The sequence below is a fragment of the Xenopus laevis genome, chromosome 7S (genome assembly GCF_017654675.1).
Source record: "Xenopus laevis strain J_2021 chromosome 7S, Xenopus_laevis_v10.1, whole genome shotgun sequence".
Lineage (NCBI taxonomy): Eukaryota > Metazoa > Chordata > Amphibia > Anura > Pipidae > Xenopus > Xenopus laevis.
Window position 1 is genome coordinate 4,420,733 of NC_054384.1, and position 22,126 is coordinate 4,442,858.

The 22,126-nt window shown below is 40.8% G+C and overlaps 2 protein-coding genes across 4 annotated transcripts; one reads left to right on the forward strand and one right to left on the reverse strand.

Annotated features, from left to right (window-relative positions):
- Positions 1-1,522: 1,522 nt before the first annotated feature.
- On the reverse strand, positions 1,523-9,270 carry emg1.S (EMG1 N1-specific pseudouridine methyltransferase S homeolog). Its single transcript, XM_018227279.2, has 6 exons — positions 9,027-9,270; positions 5,976-6,077; positions 4,775-4,916; positions 3,943-4,001; positions 3,692-3,841; positions 1,523-1,977 (listed from the first exon to the last, which is right to left on the reverse strand). Exons 1-6 carry the CDS (start codon positions 9,162-9,164, stop codon positions 1,864-1,866), a joined length of 705 nt encoding a protein of 234 aa, XP_018082768.1. The 5' UTR covers positions 9,165-9,270; the 3' UTR covers positions 1,523-1,863.
- phb2.S (prohibitin 2 S homeolog) lies at positions 9,271-21,881 on the forward strand. Of its 3 annotated transcripts, none has more exons than XM_018226943.2 (11): positions 9,271-9,409; positions 10,657-10,786; positions 11,539-11,623; positions 13,218-13,297; positions 14,098-14,282; positions 15,348-15,477; positions 16,374-16,477; positions 16,590-16,667; positions 20,442-20,518; positions 21,540-21,545; positions 21,701-21,881. In XM_018226943.2, the coding sequence occupies exons 2-11, from the start codon at positions 10,660-10,662 to the stop codon at positions 21,732-21,734; spliced, it is 906 nt and encodes a 301-aa protein (XP_018082432.1). In that variant the 5' UTR covers positions 9,271-9,409; positions 10,657-10,659; the 3' UTR covers positions 21,735-21,881. The 3 variants fall into 3 exon arrangements, with proteins under 3 accessions (XP_018082432.1, XP_018082431.1, NP_001086635.1); XM_018226942.2 differs by having other exon boundaries at positions 9,312-9,451; NM_001093166.1 differs by having other exon boundaries at positions 9,342-9,403.
- The last annotated feature ends 245 nt before the right edge of the window (positions 21,882-22,126 follow it).

Consider the following 22,126-nt stretch of genomic DNA (forward strand, 5'->3'; position numbering starts at 1 on the left):
TAGTTGTGTGTGGGAACCAGTTTAAAGGGGAAACAAAATCTAAAGTAGAAAATGCTGTATTTTGTATCCTAAACATTAACATGAACTTACTGCACCACAAGCCTAATCAGACCACATTAGTTATTGACGGCACCAGTCAATGGTTTCTTTGGTTAAAATGCCTTTATTAGGACATGGGCTCTGACCCCAAACAATTGGCCTATAAAGGCATTTTACCCAAAGAAACCATTGACTGGTGCCGTCAATAACTAATGTGGTCTGATTGAACGGATTGAAGGTGGAAACCATTGGACTTACATCAGATTAAAGTTATTTGGTGGTGAAGGGTGCTGACTGTGAAACCTGTGCCACAAGCCTAATCAAACAATATTTATGCTTTCAAAGTTGGCCACAGGGGGTCACCATCTTGTAACTTAGTTATACATCTTTGCAAGACCAAGACTGTGCACATGCTCAGTGTGATCTGGGCTGCTTAGGGATCATCATAAATGATCAAAACAGCACAAGTCAAATAATATCTGCCAGAAGCCGATAAGGCAAGACTGATTAATAATCAGAATATACAGACTGCACTGGGTCCTGTGTTGTCATGTAATCTAATGTGGATTTTATAGTTTTTGTATTGTTTAATAGAAACTTTCTCCAACTCTGCAGAACCAGTGGCTGCAGCAAAATAATCCTCCAAATATAATCCCAGTTTATTTGTTTAAATCTGGCTCCATGATCTTTGTCCCTGCAGCTGGAGTTGGAAACAAACAAGCAAAAATAAAATCCAATACAAATCAGTCGCCGACTGCTCTACAGGGAAACAAACAAAGCTGCTCGAGTTCTGCATGGCTGGGAAGTAAGGCGGGGGCTCCCCTTGCTGTTCATAAGTATGATTGTTTCCCTGCAGAGCAGTTAGGGACTGTCTGACAATTCCTATCCACAGCAGTAAATGAAGGGAGAATTTCACTGCATACAGTCAGGTTTCTTATAAAAACGGTACACATTTTTTAATTAAAGTATATTGGTGATAGGTTTCTTTTTCATTAAAGAAAGTAAAAATTAGATTACATTTTTTTGCCTTTACATGCCTTTAAAATAAAAGGGATCTTGCATTAAGGTTAATATCTACAGAGCATATTCTTGCATTGATAGGGAAGGGTGTCTTTCTTTCTTCTGTCTGTAAGTCCAGAAAGCTTGGGACCTGGTGTTTTCCGGATAATGGATCTTTCCGTAATTTGGATCCCTATAAGTTAAGTCCACTAGAAAATCATGTAAACATGAAATAAACCCAATAGGCCGGTTTTGCTTCCAATAAGGATTAATTATATCTTAGTTAAAGCTACGGTGTTATTATTACATACAAAAAAAAAGGAAACCATTTGTTAAAATTTGGATTATTTGGATAAAAGGGAGTCTATGGGTTTCTGGATAAGGAATCCCACACCTCTATTGTGAGGCATAAAGACTCGGTGTATTTTAGTAAATGGAGTTACCCAAAAACATGCAGCTGAAAGAATAACTAGAGTCTAATAAGTATGAAAGATGTTGATTTTAATGGCAGAGGAAGAGTGTAAATAGTTTGCCCAGTTGTTAGCCATCGTGTGCCTTTTGGTGTGTAGCCACCGCTCTTCCCCAGAAGCTCTAGGTCCCATTGGCTGAATCTAAGCCATTTGCCTGGCACAGCCCTGCGTCTAGCCCTCCTCATTGCCCCTGTTCACTACCCACCAATCCCTTTGCAGCATTCATACGTTTTCTTCTTTGTTGTTCTTACAAATAATAAAGTTCTACGTGTAAGGATGCACCAGAGGGTTTGTAGGTGAAGGTGGAGAATTTCTGGAATGGATATGTACATATGTGAGGTGACCGCTTTCTTCTTCACTGGACCCCCCAAACCTCCTCAAATGCAGTACACAGCTTGGCACAGGTGAGGGCAGCAGAGAGCGGGTACTGACTGATGGAAACGCAACGCTCTGTGTAATCCACATTGACCTGAACAAGAGAATATGCAAGTGAGTCTTTACACAAGTACAGAGGGGATATTCCTTCATAGCCAGTTACCTGCAGAATGGAGCATTAAAGGGGAACTGAATGTAAAGGAAATTCTGAAAATGCTTCCAATTTCTTTTTCCTTAAAGGAGAACTAAAGCCTAACTAAAGAAGTAGCTAGAAATGTTGTACATGATGTTTTGTGCTTCTGTACCAGCCCAAGGCAACCACAGCCCTTTAGCAGTAAAGATCTGTGTCTCCAAAGATGCCCCAGTAGCTCCCCATCTTCTTTTCTGCTGATTCACTGATTCACATGCTCTGTGCTGCTGTCACTTACTGAGCTTAGGGACCCACTCACAATATACAGTACACATAGAATAGAAATGTCACAATATAAGGCTGATTAGTAATTAATACACATAATTACTACATGGCAGCACAGAAACCAGTGCAATTAGCATCAGAATTGAATAATCAGCAAACCTGTAGCATCAGCTTATATTACAGCCAGGGAAGCTCATTTTCTGCTGGATAATTAGTGACGAGCCCTAAGCTTAGCTTCTCAACAGCCAATCAGAGCCCACTGAGCATGGGAGTGTCACAGACACTTTCCAAGATGGTGACCCCCTGTGACAAGTTTGAATTCCTGGATCATTGCTGCTATTGACAAGCTCAAACTTTAGCCTCGTGCAATAAGTTCAGTATATAATATGACATTTTTAGCCACAATTTTTTTTAGGGTTTAGTTCTCCTTTAAAAGGGAACTAGTGTGAAAATGAAAATGGAAGCTTCACACTTTACAGTAATAGAATGAAAGTCTTCAGTTCAGTGTAACTGTGCAAGTCTGAGAGCAGCGAGAGCCACACCAAGCAGCCCCCCAGCTCTCTGCCTCTCTCTGTCACCCGACCGCATCAGTGGCGTCATTGACGCATATACTCTGCCTACCCCTAGTTCCAGCCCTGATCCCTGCAGTGAGCACCAACCATTTGGTTTTTGCGGTAACATGGGGGTGGTTTAAAGTGGGGGTGGTTTAAAGTGGGGGTGGTTTAAAGTGGGGGTGGTTTAAAGTGGGGGTGGTTTAAAGTGGGGGTGGTTTAAAGTGGGGGTGGTTTAAAGTGGGGGTGGTTTAAAGTGGGGGTGGTTTAAAGTAGGGGGTGGTTTAAAGTAGGGAGTGGCTAACACTGGCTTCCATTATCGGCCCTCCACCATGTAGATTAGAAAAATTCCGTCCCTCTGTACCATATAAATTGGACAGCACTGTTCTAGGCAAAAGGAGCCCCCCTATAAGATATATTGGATCTAACTGTCAATGAATATCTGACACCAAACTGCTGCATGAAGAGAGAATGAAGAGAACTGCATAACTCTGCAGCGCCAGTGATAACAAATCTGCAGCGAAAACCTTTAAATTAGGGATGCGCCAAATCCTAATTTGCATGCGCAGATTAGGGGCGGGGAGGGAAATCACCTGACTTTTTTGTCACAAAACAAGGAAGAAAAAAATGTTTTCCCCTTCCCACCACTAATTTCCTTATGCAAATTAGGATTCGGTTCGGTATTTGGCCGAATCTTTCACAAAGGATTCGGGGGTTCAGCCAAATCCAAAATAAAATAGTGGATTCGGTGCATCACTACTTTAAATACACACCAATACATGTTCACATCCTAAAAGAAAGTGGGGAAGTAAATCCCTTATGAATAACCATGTGCTACTCACTGATCCATGTGCAAATGCTCCCACCACCAAGAGCACAGGTTCACTGGCAGGTACCAGCTCTCTCACACAGGGGGCGCTCTCTCCCGAGAAGGACATTGCAATCTTAACACAGCCTACGGGAAGGTGATCCGTCAGGGGGTTCTTAATGACCTGAAAGGTTTAGGAGAGCAATCAGAATACTGTAGCCGTGCCCTCCCCAACTGGAATCCTTTCCTACTCAACACGCAGAAGGTGTGCTGGTCTCCTCTTACCTTGAGAAGTTTTTGGGGGCCATCAGCAGCTCTGACGCTTAACTTGTGCAGTAACTGAACTGTAATAAGACAATGAAAATGACAAACTGATTATGAGCTCTTCAGGCGAGCAGTACAGAGTCTGCCTTTGGCTTTGAAGCTGGACAGACAGACAGGGCACACAAAGCTACTGGGGGAGATTAGTCGCACGGTGACAAATCGCTTCTTCTTCGGACGACTAATCTCCCCGAACTGCCTCCCAGCCGGCTAGAGACTAAATCGCCAGCGGGATGGCACTCGGAGCACTTTGTTTTCTGAAGTCGCCCGAACTTGCCTCACGAGGAAACTTCGGAAAACAATGTGCTCCGAGTGGCATCCTGCCAGCGATTTAGTTCGGGGAGATTAGTCGCCCCAAAGAAGAGCCAATTTATTGCCGGGCGACTAAATCTCCCCGAATCGTAGTGTGTGCATTTACCCTTAGAGGCACATTTATCAAAGGTCGAATTTCGAATTCATGCGAGTTTTTTAATTCGAATTTAAAAAACTAGATACGAGTCTTTTCTCCGAAAAAAAACCCCCAAAAAAAACCTTGAATGTCAGGAAGGCTGCAAACAACTCCAAATTGATCCCTGGACATCTTCCATTTACTTATACAGCAATTCTGGAGGTTTTAGGTGGCAAATAGTCGAATTCAAGTTCTTAAATGGCCAGAATACCAGAATAAGATAAATCTCAAAACTTGAATTGAATTGAATAACTCCCTAGTCTAATTTGACAGTTTTGACCATAAAGAAAAAAAAACTCGAAAATTTTCAATTCTTAGAGAGACAAAAAAATCCTGCAAAGCACTTACCCATGAGGCCACAGAATCTGGGGAAGGTTCGGGGTATTCGCGTCTGGGGATTAACCTCGATCAGAACATTCCTGTGAGTGTGAATATAAACTTGTAGCAAGCCGGCCCGGTTCAAAGGACTGTCGAGGAGCATCAGTAAACTCTGCAAGGAAAGCCAGACCAGCGACACTTATAGATACAGCTATGGAATCTGTTATCTGGAAACCAGTTATCCAGAAAGCTCCAAATTATGGAAAGGCCATCTCCCATAGAATCACTTCCAAATAAACCAATTTTTTTAATAATAATAGTAATAATAAAACAGTAGCTTGTACTTGATCCCAACTAAGATATAATTAATCCTTATTGGAAGCAAAACCAGCCTATTGGCTTTATTTCATGTTTACATGATTTTCTAGTAGACTTAAAGTATGGAGATCCAAATTATGGAAAGATCAGTTATCCGTGAAACCCCAGGTCCCGAGCATTCTGGATAACAGGTCCCATAACTATATATAGTAGCACAAACTACTAGCAACCATCAACACAGTATACTTCAAAGGGATACTATTTATAAAGGATTCTATTAAAGGAGTGGTTCACCTTTAAGTTAACTTTTAGTATGTTACAGAGTTGCTAAATTTTAAGCAACTTTACAATTGTCTTTTTTTTATATCGTTTTTGAATTATTTACCTTCTTCTGACTTTTTCCAGCTTTCAAATGGGGGTCACTGACCCCATCTTAAAAACAAATGCTCTGTAAGGCTAGAAGTGAAATGTATTGTTATTGTTAATTTTTATTCCTCATCTTTCTATTCAGGCCTTTCCTATTCATGTTCCAGTCTCTTATTCAATGTGTGGTTGCTAGGGGAATTTGGACCCTAGCAACCAGATGGCTGAAATTGCAAACTAGAGAGCTGCTGAATTAAAAGCTAAATAACTCAAGAACCACAAATACTAAAAAATAAAAATATTCGGTTCTCGGCCGAATCTTTAGAGAAGGATTCGGGGGTCCAGCCGAATCCAAAATAGTGGATTCTAATTTTTAGTAATTTCAGGGACTGCTGATAATTACTCAAAGTAGTAGAAAATGAACTGCCCATTTAAATAAATACCTGTCATGATGTGAGATCGTAGGTCCTTTTACCGGTATATTAAGCAAGACTACATATAGGAGATGCACAGTAACAGCGCTGAACACTTATCTTCTATTCTTATGTACCTGGTGTGTAATGTCCGGCCGAACCTGGCCTGGGTCTCTCCCATTCTTTATCAGCAGAGATTTGTGTTGATCACAGTTGAGGAGTTCATACGTCTTTCCCACCTAAGGGAGCAAATAGAAATAGTCGCTTAGCTGCGTCGCCATTAGAATCTACACATTAGCCTTGGTTTCCTCCCAACATTTCCTCCCAACACTTCTGAAAGGAATTAAAGGTTATGCTAAATGACAGATATCTGTTTGCAGAAGTCCCATCAAATTCCTCTTCATTGATATATGGAGCCAATATCCCCCTGGAACATAAACCATGGCACAAAGCTTGGACTCTCTCTAGTTCCTGTTCCTGGGCTGCTCTCCTCCCATGGTCAGCTAGGGAAACAGGACATGGTGGTGGATTGTGGCAAATGCCAGAGGGGCTGCTGTAAGATGCCATAGACAGTCACTATTTATTGAGCTGGTGGGGCTGTTTGGGCCTCTGTGTACCTGAAATACCAGGGTCAATGTTAACCTAGTGGTACCAAGAGAGAAGAAAGTAGGAGGTTTTTCCCATGGCAACTTGTGTTTAACAGAGTGCTCCTTGTAGTAACCGTATCTACTGGAGCGGCCAATTGCCAAAAGATATGACAGACAGATATGAACTGCTGCTGGATTCAAGGTACAGCACTCACATTAAAGGGGAAGCTCACGCTACAATGTCATTTTTGTATGACGCAGACAACAATATTTTTGCAACTGGCCATTTTTGGTTGTGCCCATCCAAATATCTGGAGACAAAATGTCTCACTTAACCAATGTTTGCATCAAACAGAAGGTTCATAGGAAGTGAGAAATCCCCAATCAAGCCCCTAAATTTCATTTAATCCACATATAGCAAACCAGAGCCCCCCGAAATTACAATTATAATATTATGTTAGAGGGGTGGTTCACCTTAAAGTTAACTTTTAGTAGGTTAAAGGTAAACCTTTAAAATAAGTGAATGTAAAATTGATGAGTTTCTAACCACTTTTGTCATTTACATTCATTATTTATTTTTTCCCCAGATATTAAGGGATACATGTACTGTAAATATGAATGAATTTTGTTAAAACAGCTCCACCTGCTGGTCAGTTTCCCACCAGTCTGACCAGCAAGTAGTCAAGGAAGTTGTCAGGAGAAAGAAAGAGGCTGATGTTCTTCTGCTTAGGAAAGATTAGAGAAAGGTTTCTAATTTTATTCCTAAGCAGAAGAATTAGGAATTATAAATAAATAATTAAAGTAACAGTAACGACAAAACATGAAAGTGTTTTCAAGTAACGAAAGTATAATTTAGTGTTGCGCTGCACTGGTACAACTGGTGTGTTTGCTTCAGAAATTCTACTATAGTTTATATAAACAAGCTGCTGTGTAGCCATGGGGGCAGCCATTCAAGCACAGGATACACAGTAGATAACAGATAAGTACTACTATAGTTTATATAAAGAAGCTGCTGTGTAGCCATGGGGGCAGCCATTCAAGCACAGGATACACAGTAGATAACAGATAAGTACTACTATAGTTTATATAAACAAGCTGCTGTGTAGCCATGGGGGCAGCCATTCAAGCACAGGATACACAGTAGATAACAGATAAGTACTACTATAGTTTATATAAACAAGCTGCTGTGTAGCCATGGGGGAAGCCATTCAAGCACAGGATACACAGTAGATAACAGATAAGTACTACTATAGTTTATATAAACAAGCTGCTGTGTAGCCATGGGGACAGCCATTCAAGCACACGATACACAGTAGATAACAGATAAGTACTACTATAGTTTATATAAACAAGTTGCTGTGTAGCCATGGGGGCAGCCATTCAAGCACAGGATACACAGTAGATAACAGATAAGTACTACTATAGTTTATATAAACAAGCTGCTGTGTAGCCATGGGGGGGAGTAGCGTATAGTAGAGTTTCTGAAACAAACAGACCCGTTTCACCAGTGCAGGTCAACACTACATTACACTGTTATTCTTTTAGAACACTTTTGATTTTTTGGTGTTACGGTTCCTTTAATTCTCATAAATTTTACATTCACTTATTTTAAAGGTTTACTTATCCTTTATAAAATGGCCATTTCTAAGCAATGTTGTCAATTGACGTTTTTGAACGATTTGTCTTCTTCTTCAAACTCTTTCCAGCTTTCAAATGGGGGTCACTGACCCCATCTAAAAAACAAATGCTCTGTAAGGCTATACATTTATTGTTATTGCTACTTTTTATGCCTCATCTTTCTATTCAGGCCTCTCCTATTCATATTCCAGTCTCTTATTCAAATCTATTATTATAGAGCTAAATAAGTCAAAAACCACAAATAAATAAAAAATGAAAACCAATTGCAAATTGTCTGAGAATATCTCTCTGCACATCATACTAACCGTTAACTGAAAGGTAAACAGCTCCAACTACAAATTCCAGTTCCCTGTTCCTGTACAAAGCAGAGACTTGTGACCAGTGTGTTGGGCAGCCAGAGGCCCCAGTCAATGAGCAGAGACATGAGCAGGGCCACAGAAAGAGAAGAGGGGTCTCTGACAAATTGCAAGAACCAGGGACTTCCATTGTGCACTCCCTCCAGCTATTACTGAACTACAACTCCCTGAGTCTCCCTCCAGCTATTACTGAACTACATCTCCCTGAGTCTCCCTCCAGCTATTACTGAACTACATCTCCATGCGTCTCCCTACAGCTATTACTGAACTACAACTCCCTGTGTCTCCCTCCAGCTATTACTGAACTACATCTCCCTGAGTCTCCCTCCAGCTATTACTGAACTACAACTCCCTGAGTCTCCCTCCAGCTATTACTGAACTACAACTCCCTGAGTCTCCTTCCAGCTATTACTGAACTACAACTCCCTGAGTCTCCCTCCAGCTATTACTGAACTACAACTCCCTGAGTCTCCCTCCAGCTATTACTGACCGATTTACTGAACACAACTCCCTCCATGTGTTGCTAATGAGGACAGGGAGACTGTACAGCACAAGCCTGGGACTCGATACATTGTGGTCTGAGCAGAACAAGAGAAATCGCCAGTACCCGCACAGTCTCCAGACACGCTCCCTCCAGCAGGACAATCAGTCTCTTCTCTCGCCGCCGCTTTGCTTTCGGTCCTCCTCTTTGCTCCTCGTCCCTCTCCGTGTTATTGCCAAGCGTGGACTCCCTGGACGCCGCCATGATGCTGCTTTACAACGGAAGTCACATTGCCGGCGTGCAACAACACAGCATCCTTTCCTGAGATCCCGCCATCTTGCGTGTGGCAAGAGGCAAGCAGGGCAATGTCACGTGAGCGGAAGCGCGCGGAACCATTCTGTCTGTGTACAGGTTTTCCCCACGAGCTTGAAAGGAGAGAGGAAAGCACTTCCGGTGTCCTTCTTCTACCTGCGTACGAAAGACAGTAGACTGCACGTGACAGGGTAAGGGTGAGTGTTGGTGCCAGTGAACCCGCGTGTAAAGTCTAGTGGGTAAGTGTAAGTGCTGGAGAGGGCTTGTGTCTGTAAGCTCTTGTGCCCACACTGCTTGTGAATATGAGGGACAGCTAGAGGTTAAAGTGTGTGTGTGGAACTGCTCTGTCATTCTGCTGCTGCTGCGACTACAACTGAAGGGCTGAATCACCTTTCAGTTTACTTTTAGTATGTTATAGTATGGCTAATTCTAAGCAACTTTTTAATTGGTCTTCATTTATTTTTTATTTTTTTAATTTTTTTTTCATTATTTGCCTTCTGACTTTTTACAGCTTTCAAATGGGGGTCACTGACCCCATCTAAAAACAAATGCTCTGTAAGGCTACCCATTTATTGCAATTTGTATTCCTCATCTTTCTATTCAGGCCTCTCCTATTCGTATTCCAGTCTCTTAGTCAAATCAGTGCATGGTTGCTTGGGGAATTAGGACCTTAGCAACCAAATGACTGAAAGTACAAACTGGAGAGCTGCTGAATAAAAAGCTAAATAAGTCAAAAAACCACAAATAATAAAAAATGAAAATCAATTGCAAGTTGTCTCAGAATATCGCACTATGTCATATTAAGTTAATTTAAAAGTGAACAAGCCCTTTAATACTGACCTACCTGGGTTATCACAGTCTGTAATTTTTCACACAAATTGCCACTTTTTTTTACCCACAATGCAACCTGCTTCAGGACCCAGAGAGACGCATTCTAATGACACGGTGGGGCCAATATGAGAATATTTTAGGGATGCACCAAATCCAGGATTCGGTTCGGGATTTGGCCTTTTTCACTAGGATTCGGATTTGCCCAAATCCTTCTCCCCAGCCGAACACAATCCTATTTTGCATAAACAAATTAGGGGCGGGGAGGGAAATTGTGGGGCTTCTTTTGGCACAAAACAAGGAAGTAAAAAAAGTTTTCCCCTTTCCACCCCTAATTTGCATATACAAATTAGGATACGGATTTGGTTCGGTATTCGGCCGAATCTTTTGCGAAGGATTCAGAGGTTGGGCCGAATCCAAAATAGTGTATTCGGTGAATCCCTAGATTATATATGTGCATTTCAAATCAGAATTTGAATAGAAACCTTTAAACAGAGCAGTTGGGCATTTTTAATGCTGGAGAATTCACTGCCGCTCTGTTGAACTGAAGAAGCCACTCGGGTGAAAGCTCAACAAGACCATTCCCTCTCAGTAATAATCACGTCTTTGTCTCCAGATTATGGCTCAGAATTTAAAGGATTTTGCAGGGCGGCTGCCGGCGGGCCCTCGTGGAATGGGGACCGCTGTGAAGCTGTTGCTGGGAGCCGGAGCTGTGGCCTATGCAGTCAAAGAGTCCGTATTTACAGGTACGTTCTACATGCAGTGACCTTCCGCTTATGACTTGTGACCTTTGTGCCTTTAGCATAAACTCTGTGACCTTCAAGCTCTGCTTAAAGGGGATATGAACCCAAATTTACTATATATTTTTTTAATGTCATTATAAGCGACTTTCCAGAAATGTCTCATTAATCGATAACGTGTTATATTAATTTAGAATTGTTTGTCTGCTCCGTTCTGCACAGCTGGTTCTGGGCTTTGAAACAATGTAACAGAAGTCCTCACAGGCCTGATGGTTTCTGGTACATTGTTTCAGGAGTCCAGGAAGATGCTGCTTTCAGTTGCTGTGACATAAACTAATGACTTTGTGTCATACATCTATATTAAAGTCACTTTTCTTTATTAGATACCATGAGTTTGGGTTTACATGCCCTTTAGCCAGATCTTTTTTTGAAAGCTGACTCAGATTTCCCCTGCATCATTATGAGCACTTGCATTCGATTTGGAACTAGAGGCAGGACAAATCTATCTGGGCTTCTGGGTGTATCCTGAAAATCAGAATGAGTTGGGCCTATAGTATCTATTTGGCTGTGGGGTACTATGTTGAATACCTCAGTTTAGGCAAGACACACGACCTTGTATCAGTGCAAATGTGCTTAGAGAATATTCTGTGTATATTGTTACATTTCTTTTGTTAAGAGGGAAAAATGCAAACTGAGTTATTTCTCTTTTGTATAATTGTTCTTAATTGTTTTTTCTCCTCTCATTCTGATTCCGTCAGTGGAAGGAGGTCAGAGAGCTATTTTCTTCAACCGCATCGGGGGCGTGTCGAAAGATACAATTCTCTCAGAAGGGCTCCATTTCAGGTACTTACCTGCCCTCCGCCCTGCAAAATATACGTGTATATACACTAAAGGGCTTAGGCACACACTTAAAAAAACACAAACCTAGGTGCAATCCAAAAAAATTGTATATTCGTAGGAAAATGCTGAAGCAGACAGGATTTCTCAAAAAAAAAAACAAAAAAAAAAAACTTGTTTATTGGATCAATGTTTCGGTCCTCACAGGGACCTTTATCGAGATATAAAAACATGTAAGTTCTTTATAGACTTACCCACCAAAGAACCATCACCAAACCACACCCAAAGTTCAGGTGTGTAACTTAACCTGTGATGGACCTTATGTCCAGCAGACATTTAGTTCTATATATCTATCTATCTATCTATCTATCTATCTCTATATATATATATATATATATATATATATATATATCTATCTATATATATCTATATATCTATATATATCTATATATCTATCTATATCTATCTATATCTATATCTATATATATATCTATATCTATATATATATATCTATATCTATATATATATCTATATCTATATATATATCTATATATATATATATATATATATCTATATATCTATATATCTATATATCTATATATCTATATCTATCTATATCTATCTATATCTATCTATATCTATATCTATATCTATATCTATCTATCTATCTATCTATCTATCTATCTATCTCTCTCTCTCTCTATATCTATCTATATCTATCTATCTCTCTCTATATCTATCTATATCTATCTATATCTATCTATCTATATCTATCTATATCTATCTATATCTATCTATATCTATCTATATCTATCTATATCTATCTATATCTATCTATATCTATCTATATCTATCTATCTATCTATATCTATCTATCTATCTATATCTATCTATCTATATCTATCTATCTATATCTCTCTCTCTCTCTCTCTCTCTCTCTCTCTCTCTCTCTCTCTCTCTCTCTCTCTCTCTCTCTCTCTCTCTCTCTATCTCTCTCTATCTCTCTCTATCTATATATATATATATATATATATATATATATATATATATATATATATATATATATATATATATATATATATATATATATATATATATATATATATATATATATATATATATATATATATATATACGAGAGCAGATAGTGGCAGCACTCCAAGGAATTTTATAGCCAGTCACAAGTTTGTCAAAAAAAGCAGGTTTATTAGTCCAACGTTTCAGTTCCTCATGGAACTTTCATCCCTGAAACATTGGACTAATAAACCTGCTGTTTTTGACAAACTTGTGACTGGCTATAAAATTCCTTGGAGTGCTGCCACTATCTGCTCTCGTATCTATTTCTATTTGGACTAGCACCCAGGTTATGGACATTGGCTTAAGGTGTGCGCTCCTACCTGCTGTACCACACACACACACACACACACACGCACACACACACACACACACCAACACACACACCAACACACCAACAGGGATTGCAGCACTCACAGGATTTGAGTATCAAAAACCAAAATTTATATATACATTTTTTAATTAACCTACCCAATTTACATGATAACTATTCAGCATGCGCATGACTTTGTTCTGTGCCCTGCAGGGTCCCCTGGTTTCAGTACCCAATTATTTATGACATTCGTGCAAGACCACGAAAAATCTCTTCGCCAACTGGATCCAAAGGTGAGTGCCAGCATTTGTTTATGAATGTGTGTTATATGCATATTTGTATATTCCATAGATTTGTGGCTTTTAGTTCTAATGCAGGGGGTGCCCTTATGTTAGCCCTCGGGCCCTTCTGTTCTTAGCTGTGTCCTCCATAATATTTGCACAGAAAACATAGGTATATTTATTTTATTTTAAGGTATTGCACAGGTATGGGATCCGGAAACCCATTATCCAGAAAGCTCCGAATTACGCAAAAGGCTGTATTTCATAGACTCCCATAATCCAAATTTTTTAAAACAATTTCCTTTTTCTCTTTAATAATAAAACAGTAGCTTGTACTCGATCCCAACTAAGATATAATTAATCCTTATAGGAAGCAAAACCAGACTATTGGCTTTATTTAATGTTTACATGATTTTCTTGTAGACTTATGGTATGAAGATCCATTATCCGGAACCCTCAGGCTCTGACCATTATGAATAACAGGTCCCATACCTGTACTGCAGTGTCATTAACCTGAAAAGTAATGTAAGGCCCTTTGAATGTTGCGCATCACTAACAGTCATTCACATTAAAGTTCTATGGCTGATTAATTTCTAGCTGTAGCCTGCAGGCAGTTAATTGTTTCATGGCAGAAGAGTAATTCAGTTTAATTGGCATTGTCATAATTAGGATTGCTAGTGTACAACTAGCCTTCTGTTGGGTAACACAGGTCTTACGCCACAGATTATTACTGTAGGATGAACATTTCTTATATCCGCACGTGAGAGCTCAGGCAAGCAGCTGTGACTAACAGACATTCTCTTATGTGTCAGATCTGCAGATGGTAAATATCTCACTGCGTGTCCTGTCCCGGCCCTTGGCCTCCGACCTTCCTTCTTTGTATCAGCGGCTCGGTATGGATTATGATGAGAGGGTCCTGCCATCCATTGTTAATGAAGTACTGAAGAGCGTGGTGGCCAAGTTCAATGCGTCTCAGCTCATTACACAGCGAGCACAGGTAAGTCATGTGGGGACCATCAGGCTATTTAAAGGAAAACTATACCCCCAAAATGAACACTTAAGCAACAGATAGTTCATATCATATTAAGTGGCATATTAAAGAATCTTACCAAACTGGAATATATATTTAAGTAAATATTGCCCTTTTACATCTCTTGCCTTGAGCCACCATTTCGTGATGGTCTGTGTGCTGTCTCAGATATCACCTGACCAGAAAATCAATTATAAATAGGCTGTAGCTCACCTTTAGTACATGTAGGTGGATTCTCCTGCAAGGTGTCCTGTGTCCACACCCAAATTGATACAGTCAGTATTATAATAGAAAGCAGGACAAATCCAAGACACAACTGTCTGTTAATTGGCTCATGTGACCTAACATGTATGGTTTGTTGGTATATTTGTGAGTACAGTGAATCGTATGATCCCAGGGGGCGGCCCTTATTTTTTAAAACGGCAATTTTCTATTTATGATTACCCAATGGCACATACTACTAGAGAAGTATATTATTATGAAGCAGGATTTTACATATGAGCTGTTTTATGCAATATCTTTTTATAGAGACCTACATTGTTTGGGGGGGTATAGTTTTCCTTTAATAAAGGGAAAGAAGAGTGGGTGAAGCTGTAATATGGAATTAGGGAGCTAAGGAAGCTATAGGTGGGGAAAAGGATCAAGGAATACTATCACAATAAAATACAAAAGCCACATACTGTTTCAGTTACATTGCTAGTCTCTAACCATTAAATTCCTAAATTCTAATGTTAATGGAGGGGGGGGGACACTGCATGGTCTGCATATGTTCCAGTAGGAGTGTTTCTGGAGTTAGAGACCGAAAGCCCATGTCTACAAGTTTGACTATAGTTTTACTGTAGAGATATGTTTGACTGTTGTCTACTGGCTACATTGTAAAATCTATGGGTGATTTCGGTGCCTTCCTAGGTCTGTAATGGATTTAACCAGAGAGGATATGGGCAATGGTAATAGATGTGCTTAACCCTGTAGCTGCTTTTCTCAAGGTACCTGTTAATTGCTGATAGCTGTGACTGCCTTTGACTTGTGCAGGTTTCCCTATTGATTCGGCGGGAGCTTACAGAGAGAGCAAAAGATTTCAGCATTATTGTGGATGATGTGGCTATTACTGAACTGAGCTTCAGCAGAGAGTACACTGCCGCTGTTGAGTCCAAGCAAGTTGGTAAGAGACTCTCATGGACCCCCTTTGATTTCACTATCCCAGGTCCCATACACTGTGCCTTAATTAACACTGATTTGTTCGTATAACCTCAAACCTTTTGCTTGACTGCTTTCTGCTACATGACAAGTTCACAGTGAGGCATTGGTGGCAGCTGCCTGTAACTAGTGTTTGAGTACCATGCTTGCAAATTCAAGATGCTGACTCTCTTTTCTTTTAAAGGGATACTGTCATCATGCTGCTCCAGCAGAATTCTGCACTGAAATATGTTTCTCAAAAGAGCAGACAGATTTTTTTGTTAAATTTTGAAATCTAACATGGGGCTAGACATATTGTCAGTTTCCTAGCTGTCCCCAGTCATGTGACTTGTGCTCTGATAAACTGCAGTCACTCTTTAATGCTGTACTGCAAGTTGGAGTGATATCACCCCCTCCCTTTCCACCCCAGCAGCCTAACAACAGAACAATGGGAAGGTAACCAGATAGCAGCTCCCTAACACAAGATAACAACTACCTGGTAGATCTAAGAACAACACTCAATAGTAAAATCCAGGTCCCACTGAGACACATTCAGTTACATTGAGTAGGAGAAACGACAGCCTGCCAGAAAGCAGTTCCATCCTAAAGTTCTGGCTCTTTCTGAAAGCACATGACCAGGCAAAATGAGCTGAGATGCACCTACACACCAATATTACAACCAAAAAAATACACTTGCTGGTTCAGGAATGACATTTTATATTGTGGATTGAAGTATTTGCAGTGTAAACAGTGTCATTTAGAAATAAAAACTACGCCATAAAAATCATGACAGAATCCCTTTAAGGATTTTATCAAAAGTTACCCACTTTAACAACTCTTTATTTTGACACCATAACATAATCCCTTTTACTTTTTTTATAGCTCAGCAGGAGGCCCAGAGAGCTCAGTTTTTGGTGGAAAAGGCCAAACAGGACCAAAAGCATAAAATCGTTCAAGCAGAAGGAGAGGCATTGGCAGCCAAAATGATATCCTTTCATTGCAGTTACATACAAACATGTTTATTAACTTCTTTCTCCCTGCTTTGTTGTTTGTTCCCTTTTGGCCCTAGCACTCTCTTGTTGTCCTTAACCCTCATACATTGGTGATGCCCTCAGCAAAAATCCTGGTTATTTGAAGCTTCGTCGGATCAGAGCAGCTCAGAGCATTGCAAAGACGGTGAGTGGAACGGTGTGCTCCTGTAACGTTTTTCTTGTAACCCTGTCTGTTACCATCAAGAATCAACTTCAACTAGTTACCCAACTATGGCCTTCAGACTTGGCCCCCTTAGCTTAAGGCAGGGATCCCCAACCTTTAGAACCCGTGAGCAACATTCAGAAGTAAAAGGAGTTGGGGAGCACCACTAGTATGAAAAATGTTCCTGGGTGCAAAATAAGGGCTGTGATTGGCCATTAAGTAGCTCCTATGTGGATTGTCAGCTAACACCAAGGCTCTGTTTGGCAGTGCACCTGGTTTTTATACAACCAAAACTTGCCTCAAAGTCTGTAATTCAAAAATAATCACCTGCTTTGAGGCCACTGGGAGCAACATCCAAGGGGTTGGAGAGCAACATGTTGCTCACGAGCTACTGGTTGGGGATCACTGGCTTAAGGCATGGATCCCAAACCTTTTTTACCCATGAGCCACATTCAAATGTAAAAAGGCTTGGAGAGCAACACAAGCATGCAAAATGTCCCTGGGGTCCCAAATAAATAAGGGCTGTGATTGGCTCTAGTAGCCCCATGTGGACTGGCAGCCTACAGGAGGGTCTGTTTTGCAGTACATTTAGATTTTATGCAACCAAAACTTGCCTCTAAGCCTGGAATTAAAAAATAAACTCCTGCTTTGAGGCCACTGGGAGGAACATCCAAGGGGTTGGTGAGCAACATGTTGTACCACAGCAACTGGTTGATCACTGACTTAAGGTTGCAGCTCATAATAAGGTTACAGATATATAGAAACATTGGGGTAACAGTCACCCTGCTATAGTTCCAGGGGTACCCAGGGTGCAAATAAGCACTCATCCCAATTCTCCCACTAACTGGCCTTCAGGCTGGGTCCCCTTAGCTCATAACAAGGTTACAGATATATAGAAACATTGGGGTAACCGTCACCCAGCTATAGTTCCAGGGGTACACGGTGCAAATAAGCACTCACCCCAATTCTCCCCCTAACTGGCCTTCAGGCTGGGTGCCCTTGGCTCATAACAAGGTTACAGATATATAGAAACATTGGGGTAACAGTCACCCTGCTATAGTTCCAGGGGTACCCAAGCACAAATAAGCACTCACCCCAAATCTCACCCTAACTGACCTTCAGACTGGGCCCCCTTGGCTCATAACAAGGTTACAGATATATAGAAACATTGGGGTAACAGTCACCCTGCTATAGCTTCAGGGGTACCCAGGGTACAAATAAGCACTCACACCAAATCTCCCCCTAACTGGCCTTCAGACTGCCCCCCTTAGCGCCTTACCAAGGTTACAGATATGTAGAAACATTAGGGTAACAGTCACCCTGCTATAGTTCCAGGGGTACCCAGGAAAGCAAGTAAATAACCCTGTATCCTGACCTGATGAGCTTTCAGACCAGACACTCAGACAGACGCTGTAGAACTAGACCCATCAGACATTGCAGAGTGCAGGCAAGCTGGAGGCTATGGAGTAGAGCGAATGAACAGACTAGGCATTGCTATTTTACATACAGAATTGGCTGAAATACCAGGAAAATAATAAAACATATAAATTGTTTCTCTGCTCACCCTGTTGTGAACCACATTGTTGTTTACCCAGGTAGGCCTATTATTACATTATTCCCGGTTCATTGCCCAATAGGGCCCTTTATTCCAAGCTGGCATTGATGCAGAGTTCTATATATTCTTGCAGTCCTCTACAATTACAGATGCTTCTGTATTACAGCTACTGGTCTACAAACATTTCTGTACAACCTCTATGTTTATTCTAATGGTTTCAATGTATTTATTCCCCTTCTACTGTTCTTTTTGTGGCTAAAATGACCCAGGTCCTTCTTAGGATGTAAGCATTAGCTCTGGGAACTATTATAATTATATTGTTTGAATTCTTCCCGTTACTAGTTAAACCGGTTTGCCCCTGGCCCAAATTCATCTCAAAACAATGCCCTTGGCAGACTAGCTGTGCAGTTGATAATGGACAGAATAGTTCTTTAGTTTATTATTTCTGAAACAAGAGTGTAAGTCATGAGTGGGGCAGAAATAGATGCCAAAGCTATTGCACATTGCCGGGATGTGTGTTGTGCGGAGGAGCTGTGACACCTGAGAAACCAGAGTTTATGTGAATGTCGGTGCTTTAGGACAATGGCACATGGCATGAGTTCCAGGCAGATAACACATTTCTCAGATTGCTTCCTTATAGCCAAATATGGGAATCACCGACTGTGCCAGTGCATTTGTGGGCAGGTCTGGACTGGGAGTCAAAAGAGGTCCTGGCAATCAAAGCACACAGAGGCCCAAACAACCCCCCACCAGCCCTCTCGCATTTGCCATAACCAACAGATTGTCAGTCTGGGCCTGTTTGTGGGCCAGGCATTTCTGAGCAGTGGTCCTGATTGTTTGTACTTCTGTACACGCCCCCTTTTTTGTTGTTTCAAATCAAATTACATTTATTATCTGCATACATAATGAGACGAAATTGCATAAGTTCTTTTTCCTGCCTCCAACCATATGATCAGGGCTGGTCCCATCAAATGTGGGGCCCAATTGGGACCATTTTGGCCGGGCCCCCTAGATGAAGTGTTGCTGGCTACTGACACACCAAGTATATAAGAGCATACAAGCACGAGATAGAAAGGAAAGGGGCACACAGGGAAGAGAATGAGGGCCGAAACGGGCACATGTTGCATGAAAGAGAGGGAGGAAATAGAGGCACGCACAGGAACAGGAGAGAGAGGAAATAGAGGCACGCACAGGAACAGGAGAGAGAGGGAGGAAATAGAGGCACGCACAGGAACAGGAGAGAGAGGGAGGAAATAGAGGCACGCACAGGAACAGGAGAGGGAGAGAGAGGGAGGAAATTGAGGCACACACAGGAACAGGAGAGAGAGAGAGGGAGGAAATAGGGACACACAGGGCAAGAGAGAGGGAGGAAATAGAGGCACGAACAGGAGAGAGAGGGAGGATATAGGGACACACAGGGTAAGAGAGAGGGAGGAAATAGAGGCACGCAGGAACATGAGAGAGAGGGAGGAAATAGAAAAACAGGGAAAGAGACAGTCGCGAGGCCCCCAGAAGTGCGGGTCCAATTAGCCAAAGGCCGGCCCTGCATATGATACATATTACACACACTAACAAGCCAAGCATATACAAAAAGAAATACTTCAATGTACACTTGAAGCAACAAAAAAAAAGTGATACACAAAAGAAAGAAAAAATAAAACAAACATTTTACCTGCTTCCACTCCTTCTTGTGACATGAGTATCAGTCTATTTATTTGTTCAATCGCAAACATGTCTAAAACCTTCTACCAATCCCACTATAAGGTGCGATTAATTGTGCCTAATTATATCTCAATTTGAACCCGTGTTTTTTCCCCCATATATCTCCACTGTTCACATTGTAAATTAGTACTTTCAGTATTTTGTGCAATAAAGATTTTCTTCTTCTCCCAACCAATTTATTAAAGTGCATATATTGTGTAAATATTGTGCATAACTTCTAATTGTACAAAACAATCAAACCCATCCATAACCATCCCCAATTTACTTTCAACTCCCATGTACAGATCATTTATATTATCCATAAAGGACAGGACCTTAAAACCAAGATTAAAAAAGCAATTAGTCACTTAAAAGTCTTACAGCATAAGGAATAAAACCAGGTTGAACATTCACAGCTGCTTCGTCTTCCAGAAGTCAAAAGGCTGATAAAAGTCTTGCAGCTCCCAAGTTTTATGTCACATGTCTGTTCTTTTTATCAGATCGCATCCTCGCAGAACCGCGTTTATCTCAATGCTGACAATTTGGTGTTGAACCTTCAGGAAGACTCATTTACCAGGTGAGGGGGAATGAATTTGTAAATGTGCATCATTACTGGGGTCTATCTGCCAATTTGTGGGACACAACAGCATTTGATCCCCTCACACAGCAGTCTCTGACTGATATCCTTTGTTTTATTCCCCAACTGATTCTTTTTCTACACGTCCGTTATGGTCATTAATGTAAAATGGTGTAAAGCCTTTCAGCAGTCGCTTCCTCACAATCGACGACCTCAGTAGAGCAGCACATTTACCTTAATTGACTTTGACTTAGACTTAATCGTAAGCTCCACCGAGCACAGCCCTTACTGTAACTGTGCAGCTATTTTAGCAAATGTTTCTCTGTATATGTTACTGTTATGACTTATATTTGTTTCGCCTTACACTGTAAAGAGCTGCATAAGACGAGTGTGCCTTATAAATAATATACTTTTAAAGGAGAATTAAACCCTAAAAATAAATGGCTAAACATGTCCTATTTTATATAGTGAACTTATTGCACGAGGCTAAAGTTTGAGCTTGTCAATAGCAGCAATGATCCAGGACTTCAAACTTGTCACAGGGGGTCACCATCTTGGAAAGTGTCTGTGACACTCACATGCTCACTGGGCTCTGATTGGCTGTTGAGAAGCTAAGCTTAGGGCTCGTCACTAATTATCCAGCAGAAAATGAGCTTCCCTGGCTGTAATATAAGCTGATGCTACAGGTTTGCTGATTATTCAATTCTGATGCTAATTGCACTGGTTTCTGTGCTGCCATGTAGTAATTATGTGTATTAATTACTAATCAGCCTTATATTGTGACATTTCTATTCTATGTGTACTGTATATTGTGAGTGGCTCCCTAAGCTCAGTAAGTGACGGCAGCACAGAGCATGTGGTTAAAATCCTTGGAATATGGCATTGCTGCAGAAGCTCCAAACATTATAGAAAGCAGCCACCTTTGTTTTCTAATCATTCTGAAAAACTCACCAATGTTTTTTTTTCTTTCCTTTCTTGCTCCATGCTTATGTTATATGATGTGTTATGATGGATCCTGCAGAGGAAGGTGAGTGTTTCTTAACCATTCCTCTAGTTTGCTAATCGTCTTTCTCTCCACCCCGGACTCTTTGAATTTCCATAGTGCTATGCTGCCCCATTTCCCACCATGTCTTTAGCCTTCACTGTAAGCATTTAATTCTGTTTTTCTTCTTCTTCCAACAGTGACAGCCTTGTTTTCAAACAAGGAAAGAAGTGAAGAGAGAAGACTGTATTTCTGTCTCCAAGTACTTCCCTTTGTTTGTCACCCTTTTATGCCCCTCTCTGAGATTTCCCTCTATATCCCTCTGGGATTGGTTGAAACCTGTCGACACCAAGATCTTTATATAAAATAACATCAACTCTATCTGGGACTCATTATTATATAAGACCTAATTGAATGTGTAAAATTACTCCCTTGACATTTGACAACGCGATGCTTGAAGTGTGTGTGATATACTATATTAAATTACCGACCACTGCACACTTGGCACTTTCAAGTAAACACAGGGACACTGAGCTTAGGAGACACGTGTGTGCGTGTGTGTCGATAAAATAAAGTAAGCAATTTTTTAAAGAAAAATCCTGGTGTGCATCAGCATTCAATTACTA

What these genes read in the sequence shown, in the direction of transcription:
- emg1.S (XM_018227279.2), bottom strand. Translation starts at nt 9,164, where the DNA reads ATGGCGGCGTCCAGGGAGTCCACGCTTGGCAATAACACGGAGAGGGAC. An exon ending in GCCCCCAAAAACTTCTCAAG is followed by an intron (nt 3,842 to 3,942) that starts GTAAGAGGAGAC and finishes TAAACCTTTCAG; the next exon opens with GTCATTAAGAACCCCCTGAC. An exon ending in GAGCATTTGCACATGGATCA is followed by an intron (nt 1,978 to 3,691) that starts GTGAGTAGCACA and finishes TCTCTTGTTCAG; the next exon opens with GTCAATGTGGATTACACAGA.
- phb2.S (XM_018226943.2), top strand. Translation starts at nt 10,660, where the DNA reads ATGGCTCAGAATTTAAAGGATTTTGCAGGGCGGCTGCCGGCGGGCCCT. An exon ending in TCAGAAGGGCTCCATTTCAG is followed by an intron (nt 11,624 to 13,217) that starts GTACTTACCTGC and finishes TGTGCCCTGCAG; the next exon opens with GGTCCCCTGGTTTCAGTACC. An exon ending in TCATTACACAGCGAGCACAG is followed by an intron (nt 14,283 to 15,347) that starts GTAAGTCATGTG and finishes TGACTTGTGCAG; the next exon opens with GTTTCCCTATTGATTCGGCG.